This window comes from Crocuta crocuta, unplaced genomic scaffold (assembly GCF_008692635.1).
Source record: "Crocuta crocuta isolate KB4526 unplaced genomic scaffold, BGI_CrCroc_1.0 scaffold687, whole genome shotgun sequence".
NCBI lineage: Eukaryota > Metazoa > Chordata > Mammalia > Carnivora > Hyaenidae > Crocuta > Crocuta crocuta.
Genome location: NW_027530182.1, coordinates 4,478,822 through 4,500,640, shown reverse-complemented (window position 1 = coordinate 4,500,640; position 21,819 = coordinate 4,478,822). Strand labels below are relative to the sequence as shown.

General features: G+C 43.8%; 2 protein-coding genes across 7 annotated transcripts in view; both read left to right on the top strand.

Annotated features, from left to right (window-relative positions):
* Positions 1-18,291, top strand: part of PLIN2 (perilipin 2) — an 18,678-nt gene extending 387 nt beyond the window's left edge. The window contains exons 1-9 of one of the 5 annotated variants that reach the window (XM_077765074.1): positions 8-86; positions 1,448-1,499; positions 1,587-1,782; positions 4,010-4,092; positions 5,144-5,429; positions 6,353-6,534; positions 7,441-7,575; positions 8,278-8,568; positions 17,874-18,291. In XM_077765074.1, the coding sequence (XP_077621200.1) occupies positions 1,470-1,499; positions 1,587-1,782; positions 4,010-4,092; positions 5,144-5,429; positions 6,353-6,534; positions 7,441-7,575; positions 8,278-8,568; positions 17,874-18,014 (1,344 nt within the window). In that variant the 5' untranslated portion in view covers positions 8-86; positions 1,448-1,469 and the 3' untranslated portion in view covers positions 18,015-18,291. Of the gene's footprint in view, positions 1-7; positions 95-1,447; positions 1,500-1,586; positions 1,783-4,009; positions 4,093-5,143; positions 5,430-6,352; positions 6,535-7,440; positions 7,576-8,277; positions 9,148-17,873 lie in introns of those variants that run through there. The other 4 variants (XM_077765075.1, XM_077765073.1, XM_077765076.1 and 1 more) reach the window with 4 other exon arrangements.
* A 2,215-nt stretch (positions 18,292-20,506) lies between these two features.
* The window catches only part of HAUS6 (HAUS augmin like complex subunit 6), a 44,488-nt gene continuing 43,175 nt past the window's right edge, over positions 20,507-21,819 (top strand). For both annotated transcript variants that reach the window (XM_077765072.1, XM_077765071.1), the window contains exon 1: positions 20,507-20,870. In XM_077765072.1, the coding sequence (XP_077621198.1) occupies positions 20,743-20,870 (128 nt within the window). In that variant the 5' untranslated portion in view covers positions 20,507-20,742. The remainder of the gene's footprint in view (positions 20,871-21,819) is intronic.

The following is a 21,819-nucleotide window of genomic DNA, read 5'->3' as shown; positions in this document are numbered from 1 at the left end:
GGCCGGCGCGGTATATATAGCCTGGAGGCCAGAGCCCTGCTTTGAAAGCCGCGTGGGACTCGCGGGGGTCTCGTTTCTGCGCTGAGGTCGGTAGGTAGGTGCGCACCCTCTGTGTGTCCGGCGGACTGACCCGGGTCCCCGGCGGGGCTCCAGGCTGGGAGACTGGGCGGTGGTCCCAGAGTCAGCCCGCCTTGGGCTTCCGGGTCCGGGCTGGGAAGGGGCGGTCTCCTGGGCCTGCGCTTTCCACCCTTGCTCCCCCCCGCCCTTCCCGGGATTTTTTTCTGCTCGCAGCTTCAGTGCGGGTGTAGCTTCTTGGCTTGGTTGCGGAGTAAGAGTTTCCATTTGTCCCGAAAGCACATTCTTAGGAAGTGTGCTAGCAAATCGTCTTCAGGCAGAATTGTATGGGGTTCACAGCGACAGCGAGGCTGTGGGTACTGGCGCCTGACTTGCGCCTTCAGGGTTGCTCTTGCACATTTCCTGCGGCACTGGGACCCTCGGCGGCCGGAGGGTGAACTGACTGGCCCTGAAGTGGTGGAGAGTGGGCCGTGCAGATGCTTCCTTCCCAGCTCTGCTGCTTAGCGGTAAAGCAGTTTTATGTGGGTGTATAGGTCGTTGGAGGAACTAAATTAGCACTGGAGCCCGCCCTTCCTCTTGTGCTTGGTCTCCCTAAGACGAGTCGCAGTCCCTTCACAAGGAAGGAATAAATTCCCGTAAAGTGCTCCAGCTTCATAGTCATGACTGTCGAAGATGTCTTCTACTTGAAATCTTTCACTTAAAAATTTTTTTATTATTAGGGGCATCTGTGTGGCTCAGTCGGTTAAAGGTCCAACTTTGGCTCAGGTCATGGTCATGATCTCAGGGGTTAGTGAGTTCCAGCTCCTCCCGCTCCCTGCTGGCAGCTCAGAGAGCCTGGGGCCTGCTTCCAATTCTGAGTGTCTCTCTCTCTCTTTGCCTCCCACGCTTGCACGCTCTCTCTCAAAAAGAAAAAATAATTTTAATAACAAACAGCTTAAAGTAATCTCTATACCCAGCATGGGGCTTGAACAACCTCCAGGTCAAGAGTCGCATGGTCTGCAGACTGAGCCAGCCAGACACCCACGTCTTTAGTTTTATCCTGGATTTTAACTTGGTTCTAAAATTTTTGTGAACAGATGTTCCTCTTCCAAAGGCGTTCCTAGTACCCTGGTGGAAAACAAGACAAACACCTGAACAACTTTGTTTATTCCCATAGACCCTCTTTTCTTTTGGAATTTTACCCATAATTTCTGAAAGCCAGCCTCAGAAGGTGTTTGCTTAGGGGACAGCTGCCAGCTTGAGGGCGGGGAGAAGTGCAAAAAACTACACTTTTTGTATCTTGAATGTTTTCATGAAATTAGCATTTACTTGGGTGGGGAATGAATCTGGGAGAGTTTATCCTGGTGTCCTGAAAGAAGTTTATCTTCCACAGATTTCTTTCTCTAAGAAGAAAAATGGCATCGGTGGCAGTTGATCCACAACCGGTATGGCCTTTAAATACATTTTCTTGATTCCTTTCCCTCCCCATGCGTGTTTTGAGGAATTAACAATTCCCTCTGCCTTGGTTGCAGAATGTGGTCACTAGGGTCGCTAACCTACCCTTGGTGAGCTCCACGTACGACCTGGTCTCCTCGGCTTATATCAGTACAAAGGATCAGTATCCCTGCTTGAAGTCTGTGTGCGAGATGGCTGAGAAGGGTGTGAAGACCATCACTGCCATGGCTGTGACGAGTGCTCTACCCATCCTCCAGAAGCTAGAGCCACAAAGTGAGTTCTGACTTTTTCCTCAACATTCACTCCAAGGGATTGGGCAGGGGTGAGCCAGGAACTGTCTAGAAGATGTGAATGCCAGCCTTATGCCCCTACCACTTAGAGGCAAACTCAGGGAACCTCCTCTGTCTTTCCTTTTTTTTTTTTTTTTTTTTAAATGTTTTATTTATTTCTAGGAGAGAGACAGCATGAGTAGGGGAGGGTCAGAGAGAGAGGGAGTCACAGACTCTGAAACAGGCTCCAGGCTCTGAGCTGGCAGTCAGCACAGAGCCCGACGCGGGGCTCGAACCCACGAACCATGAGATCGTGACCTAAGCGAAAGTCGGAAGCTTAACCAACTGAGCCACCCAGGCGCCCCTCCTCTGTCTTTCCTAAGGCACATACTGCCTTTACTTACAAACTGCTGGGTAGGGGCGCTGGGGTGGCTCAGTCAGTTGAGCAACTGACTCTGAGTCCTGACGTCGGCTCCCGTCATGATCTCACAGTTCTGGAGTTCGAGCCCCACATCGGGCTCAATAGTGACAGTGTGGAGCCTGCTTGGGATTGTAGCTCCATCTCTCTGTCCCTTCCACTTGTTCTCTCTCTCTCTCAAAATAAAAATAAATTTAAAAACAAAAAACCCTGCCCCTTGGCCGTTGTTGCTATGGAAAGTGCCTCCTAACTATAGCAGATGTTCACAGTAGTTAAACAGTCTTCCAGAGATGCCTGTTTGGCAGCTGAGATCACAAGGGGTGCTAGTGGGTGAAATGAAAAGCTGATTTCCTTGGCATCACACAATATGCATGAACTATTGTCAAAAGTAACATTTTTGAGATATGATTAGCACACCATACAATTCGCCCACTAGTTGTGCAAGTGTCTCTGTAATCTGTTTTAGAACCTTTTCATTCCCTCAGAAAGGGACCCTCATTCCGGTTTCTGTTTAGAATGTTGAAAAAGTTCTGGAAATACTAATGGTGATGATTGTATACCATTGTGAATAAACTTAATGTATCTGATTATGCAGAGATAAAACCATTTTTATTTTAAAGTGTGAAAATGGTGAAGTGTATGTTTATATTTGGCTACAATTTAAAAAAAGGGTAAAAAATTAAAAAATGTAAAAAAAGGATGAAACCTTACATCCATTCGCAGTCTCTCCCCATTTCCTTCCAACCCCCCTTAGGCAACTACTAATCTATTTTCTGTCTTTATAGACTTCTCTTTTCCGAACATTATATATAAATGGAACCATAAAAAATGTTTTTTCATGATTGGCTTCTTTAGTATAACGTTTACAGGGTTTATCCATGTTGTGTCGTATCAGTGCCTCATTTTTTTTTATCGTGTGGGTAGATCGTATTTTACTTATTCATTCATCAGTTCATGGACATTTGGGTTCCTTCTACTTTTGGTGATGATGAATCATGAATGTTACTGTGAACATTTATGTACAAGATTCTCTGTGGACGTGTGTTTTCAGTTGTTTTGGCTGTATGCCTAGGAGTGGGGTTCCTGGGTCTTAATATTAACTGTTTAAGATTTCGAGGAACTGCCGGATTGTTTTCCGATGCAGCTGCACCATTTCCACTAGCAGTATACGAAGGGTCCCGTTTTTTTCACGTTATTAACTGCTTTTGAGTAAAGGTTTAGATGTTTCCTCTAAATGGTTAAATCATGGACTCAGAGGATTGTAAGGAACCGCTAGAGACCAGTTTTCCAACTCTGCTCCTTTCCAGATGAATTTATTACTAGTGCTTGGCTTGGCCATCATTGTGCTTGGACTAAAATCTGGGCTTTGTTGGTGAGACTCGGGGTGCTGTTAGCATACTGTTTTCTGGTCATAACCCCAAAATACACTGCCACTTACTGAGTTAAGTGTAGGTAAGGATTAAACTGGACAGGAACACTCAGTTTTAGAATTGTCAGATACCTCCCTCCCTGAATGAGGGTTCACATGAAGCCTGGCTTCTCTTGGCATTAACCTTAGATATCAGTTGATGAGGAAGACGTTTCTTCGCCAGCTTCCTAGCTGATTTCCTTGCTGATTTCCCTCTCTGTAGAAGACCATTGCCAGCAACCTGCTAAGCCACTTCTGTCTGAGCTGGAGAAATGAGACAGTGCATCGTATTGTAAATGAAGACCAGCATTCTTCCATTTTTTTTATAAAAAGGCCAAAGGTTCAAGGTATAATGTATGCATTCTTACTTGCACTTGACATCTCCCCCATTTGTGATTCTTCCAGTTGCGGTTGCCAATACCTATGCTTGTAAAGGGCTAGACAGGATCGAGGAGAAACTGCCTATTCTGAATCAGCCAACAATCCAGGTGAGCGTCGTTGGGCAAGAGCGCAAGGGCTTGCTGCCTCCCACTTCTTCATGTTCTGTCTGGTTAGCCTGGGCTGTGTGTGTCATAAACAGGAGAAATAAATTCTCCTCCTGGATGTATTTTTGAAAGAGTGACGGCCACTCCCTTACTTGCTGAATTGTTGTCAGGTTCTATCTGAGGAACAAGATGAACCAGCCCCCCTTTGGATGGTCCTGGTTTAGTCTGATCTTGATTGATTTGTGGTTTTGCCTCTGTAGATGATATTGCTGTTGCAAATAACTGATTCCCATGTGGTATTAGATCAATGCAGAGGCGGTAGATAAAAACTTTTCTCCCTTGGTTCTGAGAGCCCATCCGTTAGCATGGGGAACTGACGTCTCTGGCCAGGTGTTGGCCTTCTGGAGCTGTGATTCCTAGGGCCCGGTGGGCATGGGGCCACCTGTCTGTGCTCCTAGGCATGCACAGGCTGCTGCCCTCACTGTGAGCATGTCAACATGGAAAATTCCATTCTTCTCTGGAGTTCTTTTTCTGCCTTATTATATGTTCATCCTAGTTTAAAAAAAATATCCTGACAAATTTTATATCATTTTACCTTACTTGCTCCTCCAATAACCCTGGAGTGGTGGCAGGTAGGTAGGGCAGAGATACCTGATCAGGAAATTGACGCTTCTCAACTCTTGGAGATTTTTCTAAGACCTGAAGCCAGAGAGCAAAAAGTCCAGATTCCTTGTTAAGCATTTCAGACCAGGCTGCCCTACTTAACACTGTAATTATGGCGCGCCTGGGTGGCTCAGTCGGTTAAGTGTCTGACTCTAGGTTTCGGCTCAGGTCATGATCTCACGGTTCATGAGTTCAGGCCCCACATCAGGCTCCGTGCTGAGACTGCAGAGCCTGCTTGGGATTCTCTCTCTCTCTTCCCCTCCCCCACTCGCTCTTTGTCTCTCTCTCTCAAAAATAAATAAGTAAACTTAACAAATAAAAAGAAAGACTATAATTATATATTTATGCCTGCGTTTCTCCTCAGCCAAGCAATGTGTTTTTCTACTTGTAGGTTGTTGCCAGTGCCAGAGGTGCTATGACTGGGGCAAAAGATGCTGTGACAACTACTATGACTGGGGCAAAGGATACCATGGCCAGCACCATCACTGGTGTGATGGACAAGACCAAAGGAGCAGTGACTGGCAGTGTGGAGAAGACCAAGTTTGTGGTCAATGGCAGCATTAACACAGTCTTGGGAAGCCGGATGGCGCAGCTGGTTAGCAGTGGAGTAGAGAATGCACTCACGAAGTCGGAGTTGCTGGTAGACCAGTATCTCCCTCTCACTGAGAAAGAGCTAGGTAATTGGATCGTTGTCTTGAACTCCGTTTATTTCCTGAGCTCATAGTTAACATCATATATTTATGTCTTTTAATCAGTCTTTTAAAACTGCTTCATTGAGATCTGCTTCATATACCAAAAAGTCACGTTTGATTCTGAGTAAACAGTTCTAAGTTTCATGTTGAATTCTACAAAGTTGGAAACTGTTGTTGGAGGAATTTAACTTAGAGCAATTTTCTATAAATGGATTATTGTCAATGGCCTGCTTTACAGAATCATTAAACATTCAGTGCCTACTATGTGCCAGATACTGTGTTGCCCAAGAAGCTTACTCTACTGGGTTGAGACATGTATAGATAAATGTCAGATGCAGGGGCACCTGGGTGGCTCAGTTGGTTGGACGTCCAACTTGGGCTCAGGTCACGATTTCATAGTTCTTGAGTTCGAGCCCCGTGTTGGGGCTCTGTGCTGGCAGCTCAGAGCCTGGAGCCTGTTTCAGATTCTGTGTCTCCCTCTCTCTCTGCCCCTTCCCCACTCATGCTGTGTCTCTGTCTCTCTCAAAAATAAGTAAACATTAAAAAATATTTTTTTTTTAAAGTCAGGTGCAGTGATACGTATGTTTTGGGTGGTCAAGTCCAGACAGGAGCTGTCCTGGGGGGAATGAGGGCATAATTGCCAGGTGGGTGGGTAGAATCAACAAGATGAGATCCAGGTTAGAGTCCAGGCCTCATCACTTCTTTTTTACAGACTCCGAAACAGGCTCCAGGCTCTGAGCTGGCAGTCTGCACAGAGCCCGATGCGGGGCTTGAACCCATGAACCGCGAGATCATGACCTAAGCGAAAGTCGGACGCTTAACCGACTAAGCCACCCAGGCGACCCTGGGCCTCATCGCTTCTAAATGTGATCCTTTATGATTTTTGTTCCTTTTTTTCCTCACTTCAGAAAAAGAAGCAAAAAAAGTTGAAGGGTTTGACACGGTTCAAAAGCAAAGTTATTACATTAGACTAGGGTCCCTGTCTACCAAACTCCGCTCACGTGCCTACCAGCAGGCTCTCACTAGTGTTAAGGAAGCGAAGCAAAAAGGCCAAGAGACCATTTCTCAGCTCCATTCCACTGTTAACCTGGTGAGTAGAACTTCATTTAAAGGGAGCTAAGATGAGTTCATTTCTCTGGAGGGATGAGAGAGAATGTACTCATGAAATCCAGGATTCTTATGAACAATCCAATAGAAAAATGGGCAAAGAATTATATGGACAGCTCACTGAAAAGGAAGGAGAAATAGCTGAAATACTCGAAGCAATGTTAGTCCTACTCTGAGGGGACAAGTTACAGCTGCTTCTCCTGGCCTGTCACACTGGCAAAATCTGATGCCATGGGCAGTGAGGTAGAGAAAGAGGCGTGTCTGTACTTTGCCCTTCTGGGGAATACATGGGATGGTTCTAGGCAAGTTACAGTCATACCAGTGCCTTGGGCAGCTTTACTTTTAGAAATGTTTCCTTCTAGATATAAGTTTAGAGTTGCATAGAAGTTTAGAGTTGCAAAACACTATAAACAAGGCCTGTCAACTAACAGGAAACTAAATTGATACATCACAAAAGACTATTGTGTAGCCATTAAAGGTTGCCAAGTTGCAGAAGAATATGTATTGTACTACTGTTAAAAACTAGTTTCTTCTTGGAGGGGGAAAGAGGTCCCTGGCAACAGGGAAGAGGTGGTTTTCATTCCTTTTCCTTTTGTAGCTTTATGTTGTATGTGTATACATGTTAAATTTGAGCTGCCTTATACCTGGGCTAAAGTAGAGGTAAATTTGGAGACAGTGGTTTAATAGTTAAGTAGAAGCAGTAAAGAATGACGATTACTTGCTTGATTTACAAAAACTGGTAATAAATAACAATGAGAGTGGGGATAACACTCCTTAAACTCTCACGGGAATTCTTGCTTTTTATATTATCTGATTTATGTCATCTGAGAACAGGCTAACACGAATGTCTGACTAGTTGGTTCCTTTTTGTTATTTCACCTTATTCTAGATTGAATTTGCCAGGAAGAATGTGCAAAGTGCCAACCAGAAAATTCAAGGTGCTCAGGATAAGTTCTATCTCTCCTGGCTGGAATGGAAGAGAAGCATTGGCCATGACGATACTGATGAATCCCACTGTGCTGAGGTAAGACAATGGGGACAGCCATCCACGACCGTTTTGGAAGATGTTCTTAAAACACTTTTCATTTCCGTTTTCCTTAAACACTTTTCATTTCCATTTTCCTGTTATCTTCGAATACTGTCCTCTATCACAAGTTTGAACAATACTTTGTACATGGGTTGGTCTGTGACAGAAAAGCAAAATGTGCAGTAACTTCAGCAACCTAGAGCCCCATGTCTTGCCAATACCAGAATACAACTAAATGGGAAACTCACAGGGGATCCAGGCACTTTTCAATGCCACAGGGCTTTCTGGTAGCATTCATACGGGGGGCTGTGAGAATATATAGGAGAGGAACCTAACTCCCCCTTAGAGAAAGAAAGAATGGATGAGTCAGATGGCTTCCTGGACAAGATGAGTGCTAAGTGAGATGAGTGCTAAGTTGAAGATTCATGGGTGAATAAACTAGGTGAAAGGGCAATAAGGGCACGAATGTTCCAGACAGAAGAAATACCATGCTGTAGTCTTAGAAAGTGGTTCTTTGGGTTCAAAAAGATAGTGTGCCTAGCCGAGAAGGCAACAGTACCGTTCTGCTCCAGGTTCTTAGGAGGATTTTTAAGTCAAAGAAGCCACGTATGTAGACACGACCCAGTTTGCTGTAATTGAACTGACCGATACGTAGCACCGTTGGATCCACGGCTAATTCTTAAACTTGCTTTATTTTAGCACATTGAGTCACGGACTCTTGCTATTGCCCGCAACCTGACTCAGCAGCTCCAGACCACGTGCCACACCCTGCTGTCCAACATCCAGGGGTTACCACAGAACATCCAAGATCAGGCCAGTCACATGGGGGTGATGGCTGGTGACCTCTACTCCGTGTTCCTCAGCGCTGCCTCCTTTAAGGAAGTGTCTGATGGCCTCCTCGCTTCTAGCAAGGGGCAGCTGCAGAAAATGAAGGAGTCTTTAGATGATGTGATGGATTATCTTGTTAACAACACACCTCTCAACTGGCTGGTAGGTCCCTTTTATCCTCAGCTGACCGAATCTCAGAACGCTCAGGACCATGGTGCAGAGAAGGACACAACCAGTCAGGTCCAGCAGTCTCCAGACAAAACCCCTTAAACCTGTCCTTGTCACCAGTAGACGGTGCGGGCAGCCAGATGATCCTTTCTGTTCTCTTGAAATTAACCTGCTAGACAACCTGGAATTGGGGAAGCAGCTAGCTAGAACAAAGGTCCCCAGTTGTAGTCTGTTCTAACTGCATTCAGAGCTTTAAAATTTTCTGGCATCAGCTGATGCGTTCTGTTGTTTACCTGGCTGGACAGAAAAGAATGCTAAGTGATACACTCGTCGAACTCCCCAAGTTTCGGTGATGGTCTCTGCCTGTTACTGTTGTTGCTGTTTATTTGTATTGAATAAAAACACCTCCGTGTGGGCCGTGGTGTGAGCTGGGGTCTGCTCCGGTTTGGTCTGAGCAGGCTTCATCACTGATTTGTCTCACCAAGCATGCCTGTACAACTGCAGTTTTTTATTTTTCATAAAGGAATGTCCCCTCTGAACTCAATAAAATTCGCTGCAGAATAGAGAACTTCATGCTGTGTCTTCCATGTGCTTTGTGTGTTGCTTTCATAGAGCTGCTTGGCCTGCATGATGGGGGGATTAACACACATCTGCGAATTCCAGCGGGCCCAGCGGGGAACTTGAAGGCGAGTGCTAAAAATGGAGGGTTTGACAACAGGTTTTCTTTTCTTTTCTTTTTTTTTTTAAATTTTTTTAAATGTTTTTTATTTATTTCTAGGAGAGAGAGACAGAGAGACAGAGAGACAGCATGAGCAGGGGAGGGTCAGAGAGAGAGGGAGACACAGACTCTGAAACAGGCTCCAGGCTCTGAGCTGGCAGTCAGCACAGAGCCCGACGCGGGGCTCAAACCCATGAACCGCGAGATCATGACCTAAGCGAAAGTCGGATGCTTGAGCGACTAAGCCACCCAGGCGCCCCGACAACAGGTTTTAAACAAATTAAAAGCTAATGTGCATACACGAATTTTCACAAGGTGACAGTTGTTGGCCTTTATCATCTCATCCACTCGACCTCTAAGAGGGGTTTTTTAGGCTGGTAGAAGGCTACTCCTGGCTGACTGCCTTGCTGAAAAGGAATCAAAACTGAAAGGAAGCAAGGGAGTGACTGTTGGCATTGGTTTCCTGTAAAGGCAATAGGCCTTTCTTGCTAAAGGGCTGTCGAAAGTGGGAGCCCTGAGCTGAGATAAGACTCGTCAGTGGCCAGTCTCGGCTGAACTTGACTTGCCATGTTGTTACTTGGGGAGAAAGTCGCTAACAATAATAGTTGGTGAGGTTCCTTTAGGAGTAATTAGAAACAGAAAAGCTTTGGACCCTTATGTAGGAAAGGATTCTTCTTACCTCTTCCAGAGGGTGTTCAGACTTCTAGTCCCTCAATGTTGGTCACCTAGGGAGGGAATCTCACGAATCTCCATATAACAAAGCTGCAGGATGCCAAACTGTTCAAAAAACAACTTGTCAAATAGAGCTACATACTTCTGCCTGTCCCTGCTAAAAGGTTAGCAAGGCTGCCCTTCAGAACTCAAGTCTAAGGTTTGTCTCCTTTTTATACTCTGGTTCCTCCCTCCCCTTGCTCCCCAAGAAAACAAGAAAGCCGCACATAACCGCATGTGCCTTTGATGTGAATGAGACTGTCAAAGCTTACAAAGTGACAGAACTAAATTTTTCCCCTTGAGGCAACTCCAGGTGAGATGATTTGGAGGGGAGAGACTGGCTGAGATACTTGAAGCCAAGAAGCACACAGTTTCTGGAAGGTAGACTGCCATAATTCCGTCGGCTTCCAGGATGGAAACCCATCCATTCACTGGCCTGCCTGCTCCCAGTAACTGGCATTTTCTAGAGCAACTGCCTCTGAAACATTTTTTTACTTCTTAATCTAAAGTGGACATGACCTTGCCCCAAAACTCCAAGGCTCTTATCTTGTGGTTTATTCTAATTTGATTGATAAATTATGTAGTGTAACTATACACATCCTTTCTTACCCTGAGCATAAACTTGTTTCCCCATCATGAAAGTTACAGTGCCAGCTGAGTTGCTTATGAAAATGAGACCGTTCTCAAAGCTATTCATGAGTGAGACTACTTAGCTTCCAAAAGAACAGCACTAGCCCTTGTCTTTTTTGCCATGAGCTGTGCTCCCTTGTGGTTTTGTCTGGCTTTGTGTCTCCAGTCTGTGCCTATGTGCATTCCATTCAGTTGTCAACATGTCTCAGAATCCATGTTCTTGCATCTTACAGCTTTGTTGTTGCATAAACTGGCAGTTTGGGTTTAACAGACTTTTCCCCAAAGAAGACGATTCTTGTGAGGGGAAAAAAAGCCAACTGAGCACAATATCTAACTATGGAAGGCTTTTAAACATTTGGCTGCATGAAGGCTGATGTGGCATGCTTGAGTGTTCAAAGGTTTATTTTTCTTTGCATGGAATAATAATGTGGACTCTGGTTAGTTCTGGGTAAAGAAATCAAAAGTATGGTGTGCTAGCCATTAATCTCTTAGCCTTAGTTTTGTCATCTGTAATGTAAGGTTAGCGACACTTCAACAGATGGAAGTGGAGTGTTTGAGGATGGGGTGTCTTTTTCTGTTTTGCACTAGAGGCATGGGATCACCATTGCGGGGCGGTGTCATACAGCATCTTTAAGTTGCCAGTCCAGGTGTAAGGACATAACAGGACGTGATTAGGAAAATCTATCCACTATCAAAATGCAGTAGGAATTAAAGGGCTAATGACGTGAGAAGGGAAGAACTGAAATTTGGTCTGTAAAATCTCTCTTCTAGAATATCATTTAGCTCGTAGAGGTGGCTGGTGAGAGAGGGAGGAATAAAGAGCAGGATAGATATTTATTTGTGCATAAATCTTGAAGGAAATGGAATCTAAATGATGCCTGGGAGAGCAGATATGGGGGTATGGAAAGGAAGGTCTTTTGCTGGCCTGATCTCCCTGGGCTCTTGCGGACTTGGGACCGTGTCAGCTCCAGGAGTGACCTAGCACTGAGTCTGCATGGATGATGGTCTTGTGAGATGTAAGTAGCTATTCTATAAATGTAGCTGCAGTAAAGAATGATTTAATTCAGTGTTTGAGTTCCTAATAGTATAAGGCATGGACTCTGCCCTGATGAAAATGGAAAAACCAGAGACTTTGCTCAAGAGACTTTTATAGTCTCAGGAAACTTGTTGATGAATATTCAAATAACATCCTGGTATAGGATTCTATTTCTCCCTCAGTCTGTCCCCAGGCTGCTAATTTAAAAATTCCCTCCCTATATTGTAAAGTTAACCTGCAAAATATTAAACCTCAGCGTAAGGCAGTATAAGAATGGCCGGGCAACAATTTGGGTCTTCGGTTTTATTGACCAAAGCAAAAGAGAATGCTAACTTAGCATTCCTGAGAGAGGGGAAGAAAGTTCTAATGTCTTCTAGAACGTAAGAAAGTAAGGAATGGAGTGTGTGGGTGGCTCAGTCAGTTAAGCATCTGATTCTTGGTTTTGGCTCAGGTCATGATCTCATGGTTCATGAGTTTGCTGACAGTGCAGAGCCCGCTCAGTATTCTCTCTCTCTTCCTCTCTCTGTCCCTCCCTTACTCCTGCTTGCTTTTTCTCTCTCTCTCAAAATAAATAAACTTAAAGTAGTGTTGTCAACTACATCTTACAAAAGTAATAAATAGACTAAATGGTACTTTATGTAGATAGTGATGGAGAAATACCACTTAAATTCTGTTTTCATATCTCTTGGGTATATATGTGGGAGTGGAATTGTGAGTGGGTCATAGTCCCTCTGTTTAATTGTTTGAGGAACTGCCAACCTGTTTTCCAAAGTGGCTGCACTATCTTACATGCCCACCAACAAGGGATGAGAATTCTGCTTTCTCCACATCTTCACCAGCACTTGTTACTTAGCTCTTATTCTATCCAACCACTTTTTTTTAGATTTAAAAAGTCTATTTAAAAAAAATTTTTTTAATGGTTTATTTCTGAGAGAGAGAGAGAGAGAGACAGTGTGAACAGGGGAGGGTCAGAGAGAGAGGGAGACACAGAATCTGAAACAGGCTCCAGGCTCTGAGCTGTCAGCACAGAGCCCGACACGGGGCTCGAACTCACAAACTGTGAGATCATGACCTGAGCCAAAGTCGGACGTTTAACCGACAGCCATTCAGGCACCCCTAAAAAGTCTATTTTTGAGAGCAAGAGAAATCAAGCAAGGGAAGGGCAGAGAGGGGGACAGAGGGTCTGAGGTGGGCTCCATGCTGACAGCAGAGAGCCCGAGGCAGGCGGGAAACCCACAAACTGCCAGTTCATGACCCAAGCTGAACTCAGATGCTTAACTGACTGAGCCACCCAAGTGCCTCTATCCAACCGTTTAAATTAAAACTTAGCATTAATAATAGTAGAGGTCAGGTAGTGTGAATCAAGCACTTTAACTTTTGTTTTGTCTGCACAGGCTAGAGCACAGGACAATGCAGCTCAGGAGGTAGTTAATGGATTGGTTGGGCTGACGCCCTCATATAATATCTCAGTGCAGATAACAGCACATCAGGGAGTGTTCTCCCACCCTCTGTTTCCATGCCAGGGCTTAACTGGAGAAATTGACAAAATGCAGATTCCTGGGTTACTCCTCCAGAGAATCTATCTGGTTATGAGTCTGGTGGTAGTACCAGACATCTGCAGTTGGGGTTTTTTTATTTATTTCTGAGAGTGAGAGAGTGAGAGAGAGACAGCATGAACAGGGGAGGGTCAGAGAGAGAGGGAGACACAGAATCTGAAACAGACTCTAGGCTCTGAGCTAGCTGTCAGCACAGAGCCCAACACAGGGCTTGAACCCACGAACTGTGAGATCATGACCTGAGCCGAAGTCGGACACTTCACCGACTGAGCCACCCAGGCTCCCCTAGACATCTGCAGTTGTTAAAAGCACCCCTTCAAAAAATCAAAGCATCCCTTAAAATAAAAAGTATCATCCCTAGCGATTCTACTGTAGGTGATCCACTGAATGCTGTTAGAGAAGCCAAGGGAACAGGATTAGGGTTACCTATAGTTCCTTGTCTCCAAGGCTCTCAGGGTGGGTTCTATAAAGTTTCCTATGCCCGACTCTTGATTTGCTTGCGCAAATGAATAGAATACACATGAGATGAGTTAACAGTGACTAGCTGAATGCTGTGCAATGGATACATACCATGAATCACTTTAATTTTGCTGTGATCGGTGCCAACCTGCTTCCTATGCTAAGAGTTCTAAGCACTTCCCACAGACTCTTGTTAGCTGAGGACAAAGCATCAGGGTGCAAGAGGGTGTTTCTACAGTAGGGAAGGGGTTGCGCATGAGGCAATGGTACTCAGCTGTCCCAAATTGTTCTGGTAAAGCAGAACCAAGACACTCTCTGTTCTGTAGCTCACAAGCACATAAAGAAGCTGCATATGCAATCTGTCATGGATGGTAAGACGTTTGTGCTAAATCGAACTCTCACCAGGGTTTATCTTATGTATTTGGTGGTAGAGCTCATCCTTACCTCTTGCATGATCCTTTCATAGTTCTAGATATCAAATTACGTTTAAACAAACTTAAACTTCTGTTTTTTCTTTTCACTTCATTAGCGCTTCTATACTTACTCTATTTCAAAATAAATAAATTTTTCTGATGCTGGGTCATATCAGCATCACAAACACACCTCTACTAGCAAGTTACATTACCACAGATGTTCTTTTTATTTCTGTAATAGTCTCACCTAGCCAGGGCCCAAGGCCACCAACCACTAACCTACTGTTAGGCATATTAGAAAATGGCACCTTATTCTCCACATGTGTAGTGCCACCTTCTGGAAAGCTGTTATAATATGTGAATCAGTGAAGTCTATGATATGAAAGGGGCCCCCAAGGTTGTATGGTGTACAATCTGCAACAGGTGCACAAGGTTGCAGAAATCTAGCATGGTCACTTGGTTTCTTGAAAAGCATGTGTTGATGGTTTCCTGTCCTTTCAGGGAGGGACTCTCATTAATTTCATAGTAAGTACCCAACTCTGAGTTTGGCCTCTGTCCCTGAATGGGTATTCTCCAAAAGAGTCTCCTCCTTACACTCCATCAATGGTCCAAACTACACTTGCTCATGTCAATGAAAAAAGGATTTGTTTGGGGCGTCTGGGTGGCTCAGTCGGCTGAGTGTCCAACTTCGGCTCAGGTCATGATCACGTGGTTCATGGGGTTAAGCCCCGTGTTGGGCTCTGTGCTGACAGCTAGCTCAGAGCCTGGAGCCTGCTTTGGATTCTGTGTCTCCCTATTTCTCTGACCCTCCCCTGCTCATGCTGTCTCTCTCTCTCTCTCTCAGAAATAAATAAACATTAAAAAAATTTTAAAAAGATTTGTTTTATAGATGTGCAAAATGATTTGTGCCACATTTCTAAAACCTTCATGAAGATGGTCAGGCACAATCACTATATTTTACATTAAACTCATCATAGAAACTTGATGGACTGTGACTACCTCTTAGCTGCCCCACCCTCTATTCACAGTAGGTTTTGCTGGTAGCCAAGGATTGAATGGAAACCAGACACTCTGGATCATTCTGGATATATGGAATGGGAATTATTCATATGGCTCTTCTAAAGCATCTCAGGTACTAGGGGCCTCTGGGTGGCTTAGTTGGTTGAGCATCTGACCAGTTCAGGCCATGAACTCACAGTTTGTGGGTTTGAGCCCCATGTTGGGCTTTGTGCTGACAGCTCAGAGCCTGGAGCCTACCTCAAATTCTGTGTTTCACTCTCTCTTTGCCCCTCCCTGACTCATGCTCTGTCTCTCTCTCTCAAAAATAAATAAATGTTAAAAAAAAACTTTTTTAGGGGCACCTGGGTGGCTCAGTTGGTTAAGTGTCAAACTGGCTCAGGTCATGATCTCAGGGTTCATGGGTTCGAACCCCGTGCTGGCTCTGTACCGACAGCTCAGAGCCTGGAGCCTGCTTCAAATTCTGTGTCTCCCTCCCTCTGGCCCTCCTCTGCTCATGCTCTGTCTCCTCCTCTCTCAAGAATAAATAACTATTAAAAAAAATTTTTTTTAAAGCATCTCAGGTACTAGAGGATTTTTTTTTTTTTTAGATGGTGGTGCTGAAAACTTTTCTCCTAAAATTCTGAGTATTGGATCCCCAACCTTCTGCAAAGAATTCTAGCCTAGGCCAAGTTACATAGCGCATAGGTGACTTTGGAGGGTGTGTGTGTGTGTGTGCGTGCGCATGCATGTATTGCTATTTAAGGAACTTATGAAAATAAAAGCTACTGTTTATTGAGCACCTTTTACAAGTTAGGCTCATTCTACCTTCACTCTTCATCTGTTACCAAATCAGGTTATCTTCCTCATGTGAGAGGTGAGGAAACAGATTGAAAAGAGATGGGTGGGTGGTAGGATGGGGATTTAGTTTGATGTCTTACTGTTATCAAATTGCATGTATTGTTTCTATTCTAGCACTCTAGCTCTGCAGGTTGCCTCTTTGTTCGGGGCCCAGAAAATTTCTCTGCCTGTATCTTCTTGTGTTGTAGCTTCCTGTCCTATTTTATATTTGTTAAAAACAAAGTGATATTGGATTTAAAATGTATTATTAACAGACATAGTTCAGAAGAGAGAGCTAAGTACGGTATATCTTCTAACCTAATAAAGCTCAAATTGCAATAGTTGCCTTGCCTGACTAATGCTCTGAACCAATTTGTATAAGCATTGCTGGCTTTGGCGAATGTCAGGTTGGATTGAATCTTTGCAAAGTGAACATTCATAAATAGCTAGAATGTAGTTTGATCTACCCAAACTGAGAGTCTTAAAGAATAAATGGTAGAAATTTGCACTTCAAACCAGACAGTTCTCTGAGCACCTGAGTTCTTTGGGAAGATAAACAAGATTCCCTCTTCTTGTCTGTTTTTCCCTTGTTTCATTTTTACTCCTTCTTAATTGTGAAATATACGCAGCATCAAATTTGTCATTTTAGCCATTCTTTTTTTTTTCATGTGTATTCATTTTTGAGAGAGAGAGAGAGAGAGACAGAGACAGAGACAGAGACAGAGCATGAATGGGGGACGGACAGAGAGAGAGGGAGACATAGAATCTGAAGCAGGCTCCAGGCTCTGAGCTTTTAGCACAGAGCTCGACATGAGACTGGATCTCATGAACTGTGAGATCATGACCTGAGCTGAAGTCAGACACTTAACCAACTGAGCCACCCAGGCACCCCCATTTTAATCATTCTTAAGCATACAATTCAATGGCATTAGGTATATTCACCATATTGTGCAATCATTATCACTTTCCATTTCTAGAACTTTATTATTATTCCAAGCATAAACTCTGTTAACTATTAAATGGTAACTCCTCTTTCTTCCCTCCTGCTGTGTTTTGATGGATTTTTGTTGTTGTTTTGCCTCAGTTAGAGAATTAGCTAACTTTTTCCCTCTGCTATCAAGATTCCAGCCTTTAGTAATTTATTATAAGTTACTAATTTTCTGCTTCTAATCTGCTGTGGCCTAAGAAACATCACGTAGCTTATCAAAATTGTATGTAAAGTAGAAGCTAACAGAACTTCTTATCCCTAAAAGCCTTTCCTATACAGAAAAGAGCTAGGACTTTATGATGACTATTTCAACTCTTAAGATACCTTTTCCTTGCTCAGTTCCTAGACACTTCCCAAAGAGTTTATATTTGTAAGTCAGAATTCTGGAAAAGTGGAGTATTACTGATTTTAAGAGAATAGTAGATTAATAGATGAATAACCAGAAATGCCTTATATTTTGTATTTTCAAAAAAACCCTTTCATTTACCAAGTTACCCCCTAGTTAGTTTCATTTTAAAGAGAAGTTTTATAATATGAGTGAACTGTGGTAATATGACTATAAATACCTTTTATTTTTTTTTTTTTTTAATTTTTTTTTTAATGTTTTTTATTTATTTCTAGGAGAGAGAGAGAGACAGCGTGAGCAGGGGAGGGTCAGAGAGAGAGGGAGTCACAGACTGAAACAGGCTCCAGGCTCTGAGCTGGCAGTCAGCACAGAGCCCGACGCGGGGCTCGAACCCACAAACCGCGAGATCATGACCTGAGCGAAAGTCGGACGCCTAACCGACTAAGCCGCCCAGGCGCCCCTGACTATAAATACCTTTTAAGAAGCATCGCTATGGAGAAAGGGAGGTTCATTCACATGCAGTAATCGGTGTTTCCACGAGCTCACTTGGACCTGACATGCATTTCATTGGTGTTTGTTTTAATATCTAAGATTCTTCTTTTACAGGTATTTGATTTCACTGCCATAGACTTGGCATCTGAGACTGATGAAATTCCAGATATTATACCTTTGGAAGAGGAGGATGGATCAGATCATTCACATGCTAATAGCCCTGAGTCCTCTCAGGGCAAAAAGTTGAATAACTAACAAGAAAATATTCCTTTTGGCTCAATACACAATTTGTGTCACATTAAACTTCATGCTTGCTTGTGTGTTTATTCCTGAGGCTTTGGGGATTAATCCATTGTGGGTTAATCTGTTGGGGTTTTGTTTTGTTTTTGTTTTTTTTGGCTAATTGGTCTTAATTGTGATGAAACTGATCAAAACTTGTGTAAGAGAACCTAGTTCTGTATCGTATATCATTTTATATAAATCTTCAAAATTTAATAATTGAAATGCCTATAATAAAAATGGTGCTGTATAATTTTGAGTTAGTGACTTCTTTTTTTAATATTGAAGTAGTAAATGTTTGTTTTTGTTTTGATTTTGGCCTCCCAGTATGGGGGTGTCTTACTGGGTCTGTAGGTCAGGGTTTTTTTGCTTTCTCCTAGCCTAGGGGTGGGCATCTGAAAACAAGTCAACTGGGAGGAAGTGTATCATGATGAGTAAAGATTGTGAATTTTAATCTTAGCTCTGCCACTTAAGAGTTGTGTGACTTTAAACAATTTACATAATTTCCCTGTACCTCAACTTCCTCATCTGTAAAATGGGGATTTAGTTTGATGATAATAATAGGTTTGTTATGAAGACTAAACAAATTAACATTTGTGAAAAGCTTAGAGCAATGCCTGGCACAGAGTAGCATTAAATAAATTGTAGAAACAATGGTCAGGCCAGTAGCAATGAGCATCCCTAGTGTTTAAAAAAAAAAAATAAAAGTTTCGGGAGAAGTTTTGCTCTAATAAGAAATGGAGTAGTAGCTAAAAAGGCATTGGGGTCAATGGATTTTTTTTTTTTAAACAATGGAAATACAGCATGTTGGTATACTTACAGGAAGAATTGGTGATGCAGGAGAGAATGAGACAGATGCTGGAGGAAACTCGTTGAGTAGGAGAATATGAACGTGACCTGATGAATAAGTTGAAGTACTAATCTTAGGGAGGTGCACCTTGATTCATTCAGATTAATGACATTAATATGGGCAACGATATAGGCAGGTTGGTAAACTGTTGATAGAAGGTCCTTTTGGAAGAATCTAGAATGAAATCTGGCCATGTGTAGCAACATGGATGGACCTTGAGGGTGTTATGCTGAGCGAAATAAGTCAGGCACAGAAGGACAAATATCATATGTTTGCACGTATAGGAGGATTAGGAGGAACTTGACGGAGGAACAAGGGGGAGAAGAAGGGCGGAAATGGTGGGGGAAAGGGAGAGAAACAAACCATGAGAGACTTTTGAATGCTGACAAAAACTGAGGACTGATGGATGTGGGGGGAGGGGGGGATGGGCATGGAGGAGGACACTTTGGGGATGAGCACTGAGTGTTATGTGGAAACTAATTTGACAATAAACTATTTAAAAAAAAAAGTATTTTGAAAAACCTGTAAAAAAAAAAAAAAAGAAGGTCCTTTTGGAAGAATCTATTAACTAAGGACAAAAGACATCAATGAGAAGAGGAGAAAGGAAGCACTGGACATTTAAGGGAAGAAGATATGCACAATTGTGTGGGGAGTGATATTTGGGAAAAATAGGGTGGGGAAGGCAGGCCTCAGAGCCCATTTGAGTTGTCATGAATTTTGAGTGACAACAGGCATCATGATTGTGTTTACAGGCTAAGTTGCAGGTGTGGGGTAGGCAGAAAACTGGATGTAATAGGGACTTGGGTTCTGCCAAATAAATCTGGCAAAGAGAAAAAGGGGCTAGATTGCTGAGAAGAGTTCAAGGAACTGAAAGGCCAGGACATTGAAAGGTCATCTAAGTGGATACTGAAATCAGCAAAAGTTATCCCGAGAGTAAGGTGGGAGAGATAAGTAAGTCTAAACCTAAAAAAATGAGGTCCAGCGCCCATCTTATACATGACTTCCAAAAGCAAGAGTTGTGGGAGAAAGCATAACATTCAAAGGAGCTGGTTTTAGTGAGGCAANCCCATTTCCAGACCCTGTTGTATATGGGGTGTGAGGGAGATAAGTCATCAGTGGAGAGGGTTGCTGGAGAAAGCTGTATACTTAGGGGAGAGCCAGATTTCTTACACCAGGAAGATGAAAGGAACATTTAGCATTTGAGGGCATACAAGGTTTTACTAACAATTGACCTGGGGCTTAGTGATTAGATCTCACAGCTAGTGAGACAGGTGAAGATGGAAACCAATGCTCTTAAACTAGACCGAGTCACAGTCCTAAATCTACGGCTTTTAGACGACGAAATAGACCTACATGAGCAAAAAGAGTCACAGACACTAAAAATCAGAAAGCGCGAAGCTGCACAGCCCTGCAAGATACTTCTTGCAGTTACCCAAGCGCAAGAGTTCAATGGCAGCGCAACGCACTGTGGGTCTTGTAGTTTTTCGGCTGGGCCTGCGGGGAAGGGAAGGAGAGAAGGGTGCTTTGCATGGCGGGAGATATAGTCGGCTGAGGAAGTCCCTCCTCCACCGGAAGCCGCGCCGCGCCGGCGTCTACCGCTTTTCCGGAAGCGCGGGAGTCTTGGTCTGTGTTGGCTTCGCTTAGGCAGTTCTGCTGTAGTACCGTTAGGGACTCCATTTCCCTGGGATTTTACGTCCATTTGAGGTGAAATGACTCCGGGCGAGAGAGGAACCAGCGGTGGCAGTGGAGGGGCCGCCACTCCCTCAGGCTGCCCGTAGGGAGGGCGCATGAAGGCCCCCTGAGTCGTTCAGGCCTGCGTTTAGTTCCTTTGCAGTGATACTGCCTCCCGCGAAGATGAGCTCGGTGTTGGTCACCAATTTCGAGAAGGAGCATCTCTGGATGTATCTGCACGCGCTCGGTTTCGAGCCAGGCCCGGCCACCGTTGCCTCCGGAAAGATCGTGTCTCACACGCACCTCGGAGTGTAAGGAGCCTGGAGCTGGCGGGGCGGGGGAGTCCGAGCCCAGGCGCCCCGGTGTGACCCACCCTTCCGCGGACCTCGTTAGGTTGACGAATCTAGTAGCCGAGCGGTTATTGTGTGCCAGCGGTGGCTACAATGCCCTTGCTCCCAGTGGCGGCCAGCCTGGTTGCTGAAGCCGACAATTACGGGATGTGCCGGGAGGGCCTTATAGGGGAGTGATTTCTGCAATTGGGACCAAACTGGAGAGGGACCGCTTAATCCTGCTTTAGTGGTGATGCTGGGTGGTGTGTGACGTTGAGGGAGGGATGGCGAGTTTGCAGTGGAATTAGGACTCCAGAGAGATTTTTAATTTCAAGGTGGCTCTTTAATTTGTAATTTTTACTTTTTGAATTAGCAAAAACTGTTTTCCGTAGTTCGCAAAAAATAGAAAAGGATATTAGGATGGCAAGTACAAGTCCCTTTTCTACATTGCCACTAATACAATAGTTATCATAAATCTAAATACTTTGTTTATATTTCTGTGTCTAAATTTATCAACTGTAGAGTATTATTTTACCCACTATAGGTAAAGAGAAATTTGAGATAGGTTATTTCCTGTCCTCAGCCTTTTGACTTTTCTGATTGTTAGTTCTTTTAGCGGCAGTATTTATTAAATAAAAAAATTTTTTTTTTTTAATTTTAGAGAGAGATGGAGCGTGAGCAGGAGAGAAGGGGAGAGAGAGAGAGACAGACTGACAGAGAATGAGTATCTTAAGCAGGCTCCATGCTTAGTGCCCAGCTGGAGTCCCTAACCCTGGGATTAAGACCTGAGCTGAGATCTAGAGTCAGACACTCAACCACTGAGCCATCCAGCTGCCTCATAGATGTCCTTTTTTTTTTTTTAAAGATGTCCTCTTTATAATGCTTCAAGCATGAGTGTACCATCAACTTTACTTAAAACATTTTTTAAGAC